General features: G+C 44.0%; 1 protein-coding gene across 1 annotated transcript in view; it reads left to right on the top strand.

The window, feature by feature from the left end:
- The first annotated feature begins 7827 nt into the window (after positions 1 to 7827).
- Positions 7828 to 12068, top strand: part of LOC118670302 (guanylate cyclase 2G-like) — a 38074-nt gene continuing 33833 nt past the window's right edge. The window contains exons 1-3 of the mRNA XM_036337371.1: positions 7828 to 8211; positions 9584 to 9932; positions 11613 to 11722. Coding sequence (XP_036193264.1) covers positions 7828 to 8211; positions 9584 to 9932; positions 11613 to 11722 — 843 coding nt within the window. The remainder of the gene's footprint in view (positions 8212 to 9583; positions 9933 to 11612; positions 11723 to 12068) is intronic.

Raw genomic sequence — 12068 nt, forward strand, 5'->3', positions numbered from 1 at the left:
GGGCTGCATCAGTTCATGTGAACTTAGTAATTATGGCTCAGAAGGAAAGGAGGCGAGATGTCCCTCCCTACACTTAGCTGTGGAGCAGGGCAGAGGTTGCGATGGCACAGAGAGAGCAAAAGGAAAGCCGTGGTGGACCGACCTTTAGCTTCCCACATGGCAGAGCTGACGTTTACTCTTCTACTGAGATGTGAAAGGAAGGGGCGAAGTTCTTGAAACTCTTAACAAGGGTGCCACAATCGACCATTCTAATTATCGGAATTCCATACCCACCCTTTCCTGAGTTATCTGATGTTTCAAAGGGCTAATGGCACTCAAAGTACATCATACAGGGTAGAAATCTAAGGTTCTCATGCCAGCTCCTTTATGAAGGTCTTGAAGATGATCATGATCATGGACATTATGGCAGCACTGCACCAAGAGCTCTGTCCATAATCATTTAACCTCACAGTGACCCCATGAAAAAAATTGTTATCATTTTGCAGAAGAGGAAAGGTTAAAAGAGGCCATGTTGTGGCTTACAGTTGGCTCAGTCTCAGAGTCAGATTTTGAGTCTAGGCAGTCGAGTCCAGAGCCCAAGCATGCATGTGTGATTGAGTACAACCCATTCCACAGACCCCTTGCAATCTTGTGTATTTATGTATGTGTTTCTCTCTGCGACTTTCACTGGTCACTCAAAGGAAATTAAGAACCATATCCCCTAGAGGAAGCAGGACCCAATGCCAGCTACGTAGACCTGATGCCAAGGGTGAAACAAGAGCTACCTTTTCCCTTCTCAGAAGGCTGTCCCATCTGCTTGCTCATCCTTCCTGCCACTGAGCTCATTTCCCACACAAAACCTTTCTTCACTCAACTAGAGGGGGCAATGCACCACACATTCAGCTGCGCACCACCCCTCGCCAACCCCCAGCTTTTTCTGCTTAGTTGTCTGCTGTTCTGTGAGTGCCCATTGCTCTGTGCTGGGCTCTGCAGTCAGCCCTGCACCATGCAGCTTCACAGTGCACATGGGAGGAGCTGGACCCTTAGCTCGGTGTTAGTAGCAGCTCGTCTTGCTCAACTGGAGTCACTGACAGCAGCAGCTCGGGCACCCGGGCACTTGAGGCCACTTGTTCATTCTTTGTGGGAAGGAAGTGTTACTCAAGCATGAGCACTTGCTTGACAAGAATGGTGTTTGCACAGATTGCAAGAAAACTTCACGCAACCCCCAAAACGTGCCCTCCTCAACCCCAACAACATGCACACACAGCAAATGGCCTTGCAAACTTAGCTTCCCACCTGACAAGCCACGGCTCACGATGGGCTAAGAGATACTGACTGACCCCCCAGCCCTTGGAGTGGCCAGGTGTGCTCATAGGTGGCCTCACCTTGGGGTCTCAGTGTGCCAGATAAATACTAATCTTCTCAGGGTCATGATGTCAGCAGGATTAAAACAGTGACACAAACAACCTCCTCCTTTATCAGCAAAAACTTCTCAAGAGCATTTAAGAATCAGATGGAAAGTGTAAAGGCCCCGGAGAGAGGTGTCTGCTCTAAATTCCCAGAGCCTTCCACAATCCCAAGGAAACGTCACTACCTCCCAGCAGGTTAGAAGGGGAGCTCAGAGGGAAGGTGCAGACCTGCACTGTCCAGTACTGTAACCAGGAGCCACATGTGGCTGCTGAGAACTTGAATGAGGCCAGCCTGCGTTGAGATATGTTTAAATATAAAACACACATCAAATTTTGGAGACTTAGTATGAAGAAAATCACATAAAATCCCAACTTAAAAAAATATTGATTCTGACCCTGGATGGGAATCTCAGTTGGTTAGATATACCAAGGTTGTGGGTTCAATCCCTGGTCAGGGCACATACAAAAAAATCAACCAATGAATGTGTAAATAAGTGGAGCAATAAATCTATGTTTCTCTTTCTCTCCCTCCATTTCTTCCCCTCCTTTCCTTCCTCCCTCCTTTCCTGTCTCAATCATCAGGAAATAAATAAATAATATAAAACTTCTGATTCCATGTTGAAATAGGAATATGGGATATAGTAGGTAAGTAATCTTACCTGTTCCGTTTACTCTTTTAAACGTGTCTTCTGGAAATTACTGGAGACAGTGTGGCACACACTCTTTTTCTCTTGGACGACATTGATTTAAGCCAAAGGTTCTCCGCCTTAATGCCATGGAATATAAGCGAAAGGTGGTGTTACCGGTGGCAGCAGCGAGCATGTTATAACTGCTCCAGGTGAACTTGAAGAGGGCCCTGTCTTTAACCTGTTCCTCTGGTCTCTGTAGTAGCAATGGTTTGTTCTGCCAGATTTACATCATCCATCCAATGGAGTGTGTGACCTTGACTGAAGCAATAGTCTCTTGATAAAACTGCTACTACTCTCTCACTGTTGTTTAATGACAGGCACCACGGCATGTGGCATGTATTCTACCTCTATGATTTCATCTAATCCTCACTTGAGCTCGTCAGAGTAATGACAAGTGAGGAAATTGAGATTCAGACAGTCTACAACTTGTCCAAGCCAACTTAAGCCTCATTTCAAACCTGCACTCCCAACCATCCTGCTACACAGCTTCCTACAGGGCGGTGTGGGAGAAACCTTCGACAGGCACTGCTATTTGGGGATGCATGCCAAGCCCTTCCCTCTAGCCAAGTGTTTAAAAACATCATCCTCTGTGTTACAGCCTTGGTTGGGTTGCCCAGGCTCACAGCATGGAGAACAACTGGCTACAGTGCCTGGCTAGGGAGCTAGTTGGGAAGTTTAACATAAGCAGAGCGGAAATGACAGGAAATGGGAGGAGTTCTGGTCTCTCCGGACAAAAAGCTCAGGAGGGTGGAGATTCAAAAGGAACATCCCGCCTCCCTTTAGAAAAGCCACCCAGACACCAAGCTTAGTGCCAGGCTGGTCCCTGATTGGCTCAGATGGAAGAGCATATGATTCTCATGGGTTAAAAGTATGTAATTAGCAGAGAAAGATGTATTAAGGCAAGAATACATTCTTTATTCGCTCAGTGTTTAAGATACTGTGAGAACAAAGGTGCTTTTGGAAACTTAAAATTTTCTGAAAAGTGGCTTCAGAACTAATTACAATCACTGCTAATCATTTAGTGTCTTTGATTACTCAGTATACTCAGTAGAGGGAGTATAGGCAGCTGCCCTACCTCTCCAGTACTTTCTGGAAGTTTTTGCTTTTCCAGCTAAGGCTTTTTTTTTTTTTTTTTTTTTTTTTTTTTTGCGGGTGGTCTTTACCTGAGAGGCAGGATCAAAGACCAGAAAATAAATAAATATTCAGATCCGAAATCTGGCATTTAGAGCAGCCCAACCTGCTAAACTTCAGATTATATTTGTAGCCAGAAGAAAATTGGAAAATATTGATTGGAAACCCCAGATTGTCAAAAGCAACTGCTCGGGTGTCAAAGACACATTCCTGGTGGAAGCAGGTGAGAGAAAGAACAAACATCACAGGTCAGAGGAAGAGTGTCCTTCAGCAGGTCGGGGTAAGTACAGGCGGTTGAAGTATATCAGAGACAGGTGGAGTCCCAGGAGGAAGGACCTCTTCCTCTCACACAAGCCTCTTCAGTTCCCCATCCCGGCCTTCTAGGCGTCGTGCGTGTGTGGTCACCTAAAGGAGTGGCTTTAGTATCCAAGGAATTTGCTTTGTTACAGGTCCAGGAACTATGATCTCCTGCTTTACACAAGTTCAACCTTTGCTCCACTTTCTTCTGGCTTCTCAAACATTTACTCACCAGGAGCTTCATATTCAGTGAAGGTAACTCAGTATTTGCAAAAGCTGAGAACACCAACTCGGAAGTTTGATGTTCACACCCTGACAGGTCATAGCCACCTCTGGCTTGCTCGCTCTTCTGGGATGATGTGTACAAGGTGTGCTAAGTCTTCAGTAACCTTCCCTTTAGGAAACTGTAAGCGAGACCTGGAAAGAAAAGTGCTGCCACCCCTGAGTGTGGTGTACTTGGTTAGTTCTGAAGCCACCAGAGTCCTGGGATTTGAGGGCAAGAAGCTGGTAAGGTCAGAGGTCTCTGCCCCTGCCATGTCCCCATTTCTTAGGAAATGAAACAGAGGCTCAACTACAGTCTTAGTCCCTCGGGAAGCCTGAGGCTGATGCTTTTCTAGGAAGACGCCTTGAGACGCAGAAGAGTGTGGGAGGGCGGGAGTGATGGCTGCCTCTCCCTTTGTTTTTCCCTAGGACATGGCAGCCTCATCTCCCCCTTCCAGTAGGCCACACACCTTTTCCCACCTCTTATCTTCTGGAGAAGCTTGAACCCACTCATTCTAAACCGTCATTGTTCTCTAAACACGGTCAGACCACTGACTTACACATTGAAGGGGTGGAAGTGGAAAGCAGCGGGGGAGGCAGCTAGGAAAATGCTGGAGGTTTTATGAAAACCCCACCACCTTGGACACAGCCAATCTTATCTGACCTTGGATGCTGAACAGCTGGGCCCGTTTCTGGTCTATGGCCCAGGCTGGCCAGCATCGAGGAAACTGACTTAGACAGAAGGACCCCTCCCTCTGTATTAGTCTCTTCAGGAAGCAGCAATGGGATAAAGTGGCTAAGAATCAAAGCACCATCCCGACCAACACAGGGAACAGCCCCTGCACGTCTGATGGACATAGTTTTGTTCTAAAGCATTGCTGGATGAAACAACATGGCCTCTCCACTCAACCACGATGCTCCCGGTAACTTATAGGCATAAGAATCTCCTAGGAGGAGGGAGGACTGGAAAAGAAAGTGGAGAATATCATGCCATCTCCAGCAGCCACAGTCCCTGCAAATCCCACTAAATTGGTTTTAATCTCAGGCATTTCCATTCTAGTCAATGAAGGACTTAGTACAAAGTGGGTGGGCCTGTTACTATGGTAATGGTTTCCAAGTGATGGTCATTACTTGGACCACAGCATTGCTGTCTCTCTCCATCTCTGAGGGCGATGGTAAAAGGGAGGTGGGTTGAACTCCACAGAGAATAATTAGAGCCTACAGAGGTAAGCCAAGTGCCTCGCAGTGTGACCTTGCCAACGTGAGCGGCTCCTGACCTGAGAATCCAGACCGCCTGAGTTTAACCCCCATGTTTTCTCTCCACAAATGCCAGTCTGTAGGGTTTGTTTCTAATAAAAACTTTTACTTTTCTTCCTTATCGCAGATATTAAGACAAAATTATGAAGATTAAGATAAGCAAAAAGAAAACATACTCATAGTTCCCATAATAGAGCTTAGTGTATGTCATCTTTGCTTGGCAACTGTGTGTGCTTAATAAAAAACACAATAAAAATAAAACACTATATATGTCATTGTATAGTGTCCTTCCTCAATTAATACATAGTGACTTAAGTGTATAAATGCACTAATTTCAAAAAATATATTTTTATTGATTTCAGAGAGAAAGGGAAAGGGAGAGAGAGATAGAAACATCAATGATGAGAGAAAATCATTGATCAGCTGTCTCCTGCACGCCCCTCACGGGGGCTGACAACCCGGGCATGTGCCCTTGACCGGAAATGAACCCGGGATCCTTGAGTCCACAGGCTGACACTCTATCCACTGAGCCAAACAAGTTAGGGCTAAATTCACTCATTTTTAATGACTGTCTGGTCTTCATTCATATAGATTAATTATATGTTATTTATTCATGCTCTTGCTGTTAGACATAAAAGTTGTGTCTAATTTTTGACTGTTAAAAAAAAAAAGCCAGTTTAGTAAAATCTTATCATACAATCTTATTTGTTCTGGATAAAGCTCCAAAATTGGGATTTCTGAGTCAAAGATCCATATGTTTTAAGGCTTTTGGATGCATATTGAAAAACCAGCTATCCACACCCACCAGCACTGTATGTCTATTTCTTAAAGGCTCACCAATGCTGATGATAAGCAGTATTTTCTTCTGGTTTGACCATGTTCACATGTAAGCACTTAGGAATACAAAAGAAAATACTTATACTTATCATGATTACTATTAATTTGCATATATAAAGGCCCCCAACTATGCTACATCTGAGGATCCAAAGAGGGACACACATGTCACTTGACCTCAAAGCTCCTCAGAGAAAGAAAACATGTAAACAGAGCAGGAGTACACATTTTAAGATGTTTATATATGGGAGGGGAGAGGGGATACAGAATGTATAATAACATATTGTTCCCAGAACCCTAGCTTTGAGATCATGACTTATGCAATGACACATCCATTGGGAGCACTCCTTTACTGAATTCCTTCTAAGCATGAGGCACTGTGCTAGGTAATTATATAATTTCACAATATCTTTACAGCATCATTTTGTGGGGGGCATTGTTAAGCTAATTCTGAAGTTGAGAAAACTAAGGCATGGGTTAAACTGGCTTGCTTAAGGCCACATATATATGGTAAGCATCTGAGCCAAAAAAAAGGCCATGGAATTCTGCCTAGGATTAGATCAAGGATATCTTTAGACTCAGGAGACTTTACAAATAGATGCCAAACTGTCCTAGTAGAGGAGAGAAAGAATCTGAAGCTCCATGACAAAGCACTTATGGTGAATTTGGTTGGGAGAAAAGCAATTCCTGGAATCCAGGGGGTTGGAAATGGCCCCCTTAGATGAGCCTAAGGCTCAGTAATCCCACTCTGGGGCTTGCTACTGAAGGAAGATGAGTAGAGAATAGTTATCGGCTCTTCTTTTCCTCTTCTCACTTCAGATTATATCAGAGCTTCTCCAACTTTAGTGTAGGTAGGAGTAATGAGTCTGTTAATTGCAGATTTTCAAAGTAAACCCCAGACTGGTTCAGAGGGTCTGGAGTAGGGTCCTGGAATCTGTATTTTTTAACTATCAGAAGAGACTGATGTAGGTGGTCCTTACATCAAGCTCTGAGTGTTAGTGTTCATTCATTAGGCCAGTGGTTCTCAACCTTCTTAATGCCGCGACCCTTTAATACAGTTCCTCATGTTGTGGTGACCCCCAATTTCTTTGTTACAAATTGAACATAATTAAAGCATAGTGATTAATCACAAAAACGATATGTAATTATATATGTGTTTTCTGATGGTCTTAGGCGACCCCTGTGAAAGGGTCGTTCGACCCCCAAAGGGGTCGCGACCCACAGGTTGAGAACTGCTGCATTAGAAGCTTCTCCCTAGTGTCCTAGGCCAGGGTAAGTTAACCCTCTCATAGCCATTAGCTCACTTAGTCTAGAAAAATTATAAGATCAATGTAGTGAGTGATAATTATCATTATTATGAAATCAACATCATCAATCATTGTCATCATCATCATCACCATTATCTAGCATGGAGGAGTGGCTCTCTTTGCCCAGGCATTGTGCTGAATGCTGGACTTGTATGATTTCACTTAATCTTTACCATATTACTTAGGGGAAGACCTCATTATAGTTTAACCCCCATTTTATCTATCAGGAGATGGAGGCATAGGGGAGGAAGTAACAAGTCCTAGGCCACACAAATAATATATGGTGGAGTCAGGATTTCAGCCCAGGCCACACTTGAGTGGTTCCCATAATTCTTAGTTAAGTAGCAGAGAGGAATCCTGGGGCTGGGGGTGAGTGGGGTTCTATGCTTTGCCCAGGACCATAACATTTGTCAGTGGTGTCACTGGATCAACGACCAGGACCTCGTCGATGCCCTGCCCAAGCCTCTTTCTGCAAGACTGCTGCCTCTAGATGTGTTAGGACAGATTCTGAAAAGAAAAGGTTTCTGCTAATTAATGGCACTGGATAGAAACCAAGCTGTGGTCCTCAGGGAACTCTGCACTATCATTTAAGCTCCTGGCATGAGTGGTCAGGAGGCTGAGCCTCTCCGAGTTTTGCAGTGATTCCGGTGTTAGGCACTATCCATGGCTCCCTGGGCAGGTGCTGAGGCCCCACTTGGATCTGGGCTCTGTTTGGGGGTTGCATGCCATGATGCCCACCCAATACTAGTTCTAACACTCTTTGCCAGTGTGTTGGTGACTCGGCTTGAGGCTGCTAAACTCACTGTGGGCTTCCAGGCTCCCTGGAACATCTCCCACCCATTCAGTGTGCAAAGGCTGGGCGCGGGCCTCCAGATTGCCATGGACAAGGTCAACTCAGAGCCCTCGGACCTTGGAAACTTCAGCTGGGAGTTCACTTTTACCAACTCAACCTGCAGCGCCAAGGAGTCTCTTGCTGTTTTCACCAACCAGGTCCAGAAAGAACAGATTTCTGCCTTGTTTGTACCAGTGTGCCCAGAAGCAGCAGAGGTATACAACCTTCTAAAAACTCTGGCTGAGTTTTCATTGTAAGGAGTGGTCTTAAAGATGATGGGACAGATTTGAATAAGCCCTTGACAAAGTTGGCATTATTAAAATAATAATATGTCAGTCTTTAGTGCCATTTTTTTGAGATGTAATTAGACCATGTAATTAAAACAGCCAACATTCTCTTTAAAGAAAGCCTTTCAAATCAATAATTGTAAGTTGATGCTCACTAACAAACTTGTTGACCGTTTGGACTTGGTATCGTTGTAGATAGACTGATTTTTTTATTTTAATGCTGTCAGCCACATGGCTCAGAAAAATTAAGAAGGAAATTAATGCTTGTTTTTTAATTGACAAATATCTTTGTTTGTGTAAGTTTCCCCTTGGTGTGTGTAAGAAATTATTCAGTGTCGGTAAAAGTAAGTGAGAAAGAAGGGAGTAGGACCAATTGTAATAAGCTGGGCAAGAAACTGAGAGACACCAATGACTTGTAACTGTTTAGCTAATGGGATTAATTTTGTGGAAGTCCTTGGGTAGCTCATGATTAGGTGTTGATGCAAAGCCTAAATAGAAAGGAGCATCACAATTCTCACTCTCACAAATACTGTGGAACTATCATTAGTGGGTGCTGTAGAATTAAGTTCATGTTTTAATTGGAATTTTGTTTTCTCCTGAAATTCCCTATTTGACACACACTGTCCAAAGCCTACCCATTTTTCACAGTCAAGCTCAAATGCCATTCTTCACCTCTCCATCCTCACCTCTATATCCCTAGTTCCCAAATCAAAAGTAATTTCTTACTTTTCTAAACTCTTATAAATCTATTGTCTATAGTGAATGGTATATTGAACTCTAGTAGCTATTTTTGTATGTCTTAGATCCTGTAATAGACCATAAACTCCTTTAAGAGCAAGGTCTGAAAAAATGAATGAGAAATGAATAAGGAACAAATTAAGAAAGAAACACTAAGAGAATGAATAGTAGCTATGACTGTGGGCTCTGGATCCATACTGTCTGTATTCCAATCCTGCTCTTCTATTTGTTAGCTTTGTAACTTACATCTCTGTGTTCCTATGTTTTTCATCTATAAAATAGGGTAATGATAAAACCTACCTCATAGAAATATTGTAAGAATCGAGATGATATGTGTAAGAACTTAGCAAAGTGCTTGGCACATATATCATCGTTATTCTTGTCCTCTGAGGTCTTGCATACTCACGTTGGCTACAAGACATTATCATCAATATTCCAAAAGACAGGCTTCAGCATGACCCATGGAGTCACTGAATTAAAAATTTATGCAGATATCTCACAATAGGGTTTGAGTATAGCATAAACTCAATTATGAAAAGTCATCCTTTTGATTACTTTCAAGGTTATTGGTTTGCTGGCTTCTGAGTGGAATATCCCCATGTTTGACTTTGTTGGACAAACAGCAAAACTGGAGAACGACTCCTTGTATGACACCTATGTGAAGCTTGTGCCACCCCTGCGTGAACTTGGTGATGTGCTCCAGAAAACTCTCCAGTACCTGGGCTGGAAACACATTGGGATGTTTGGAGGTCACTCTGGGACTTCCTCCTGGGATAGAGTGGGTGAGCTGTGGAGGGCTGTAGAGAATGAACTCAAACCCCATTTCACCCTCACTGCCAGGATCAGCTACAGCAACAATGATCCAGCCCTCCTGCAAGAAAATCTTAGGTACATGTCAGCAACTGCCAGGGGTAAGTAGAAAAGAGTCTTCTATTGCTTATGTTTGGAGAGACAAATAGAAAGAGCAGGTAGAAACCCTTTATTTTTCTTTGGGTGTAAAAAGCAGATAGAAACAGGATACAAAGATAATGATACGTAAAAACAATTTTCCTTTTGGGTCAACATCACTATCACCAACTATTTTTAATCTAAAGTGAAATCCCATATGCTATAGTGTTATGATTCAACTACAGGCCCAATGCACAAAAATTTGTACAAGAGTAGGCCTTCCTTCTCCCAACTGCCAGCACCGGCTTCCCTCCGGCACCCGGGACCCGGGCTGCTTCCCTCTGGCCCCGGCTTTGTCAGGAAGGACATCCAGAATGACGTATGGTCTAATTAGCATATTACCCTTTTATTATTATAGATGACTAAGCTCTGGAAGCATCTTCCAGGTGGGTTGGGTCCTGGACTTGGGCTATTGTTCAGAGCATGGGCTCTGGGGAAAGACAGCCTAAGTTTGGAACCAACCTCTAATACTTTCTAGCTGTGTGATCCTGGGCAAATACCTTTACCTCTCTAGGCCTCAGATCCCTTATCTGGAAAATGAAGATAGTCATCAACTCCTACCTCATAGGAAAGTAAGGATTGCATAAGGTCATGCCTGTAAAGTCCTTAGCACTGTGTCTGGACATAGTAACTGGGCCACATATGATATCAATTAGTTTTGTTGTGGTGTTTATAAGGCTCTATTTTCTCTTTTAAAAAATGTTTTTATTGCTTTCAGAGAGGAAGGGGGAAGGAGAGAGAGAGAGAGGAACATCAATGATGAGAGAGAATCATCAATAGGCTCCCTCCTGCACGCTCCCTATTGGGGATTGAGTCCACAACCTGGGCATGTCTCCTGACTGGGAATTGAACTGTGGGTCAATGCTCAACCACTGAGCCACAACGGCCGGGCATAAGACTCTATTTTCTAGCTGGATTAGTACATGACTCCTTTCTGTTCTTTAATAAACTAAGCCTTTCTAGCCTTGGCACTTTAGGACTTGCTGATCTAGGCCTGCAGTGCCACCTGCAACCCCGTTACCCCTCCTCTTCCCCCCATGATTCACTGGTATACTGTCTGCCTGACTGTCAGCTCCCTGAGGGCAGGGGCCTTCTGTCTTGCTCATCACTGTATCCTGTCCTTAATTAACACAGTACTTGGCACATGGTTGGAACTCAGATAAGTACATTATAATTTACCTCATTCATTTCATTTGTGTGTCCTCACAATGCATGCTGATGTGTTTGAATGGAAGAAAAGTACCATGGCCTCCCTCTTCCCCTTCCCCCATTCCAACTAGAAAGTCTGGGTGCTCCTGATTCTAGGTCCTCCTTCAACTTTTCCTGTGTAGCTGGTGATTAACAAGCCAGATCTGTTGTTCAGAGCCAATGAAACAGAGAAACAGGAGCATCGAAGTGGTCTTAACCTTTTTGACTTGTATTTTTGGAGAGAACTGCAGCTAAGACTTTAGTTCATAGGGTAAAACTGCCAGTGGGTACGCTGCTGGTGCTATATTCTGGGGATAGTTTCGACGTCCTCTTTCCCCGAAGCATGCTTAGGGAAAGAAAAAGTTCATGTCTCATTGGGAGCAGTTTCAGGCCAGAGTTTAAAAAGCATATGATCATGTGCAATTGGCTGACTCTGTGTTTTTTTCCTCTTATAGTTATTATCTTAATCTGCAGCTCAGAGGATGTGAAAACCATTCTGCTGGCTGCAGAGAACCTGGGACTCCACACAGGAGAATTTGTCTTCGTCGTTTTGCAGCAGTTGGAGGTGGGTGCCAATGACCCCCGAATGGCTCCTACAAGAGGTAATGAGTATGGAGCGCTGGCTATGTGCCAGATGCGTTAGCTCACTGAAGACTCACCACAACCCTAAGAGGCAGGCACTCTTGTGCCCTCATCCTAAAATTGGGAGACTGGGCCTGAGCTAGAAGAACTTACCCAGAGTTCTCTTGCCCACTTAGTGAGTGGTTGATTCAGGCCTTGGTAGACTGTCAGCCCACACCAGCTGAGGAGGAATTGTCACTCTTAGCATGTAGCTGAGACCCTGCCTAAGGACTCTCAAATATAGGTGGCTCCCATTTTTCATGGCCACCTCCCTGTGTCTCTGTTGGGAG

Source organism: Myotis myotis, unplaced genomic scaffold (genome assembly GCF_014108235.1).
Source record: "Myotis myotis isolate mMyoMyo1 unplaced genomic scaffold, mMyoMyo1.p scaffold_m19_p_15, whole genome shotgun sequence".
Taxonomy (NCBI): Eukaryota; Metazoa; Chordata; class Mammalia; order Chiroptera; family Vespertilionidae; genus Myotis; species Myotis myotis.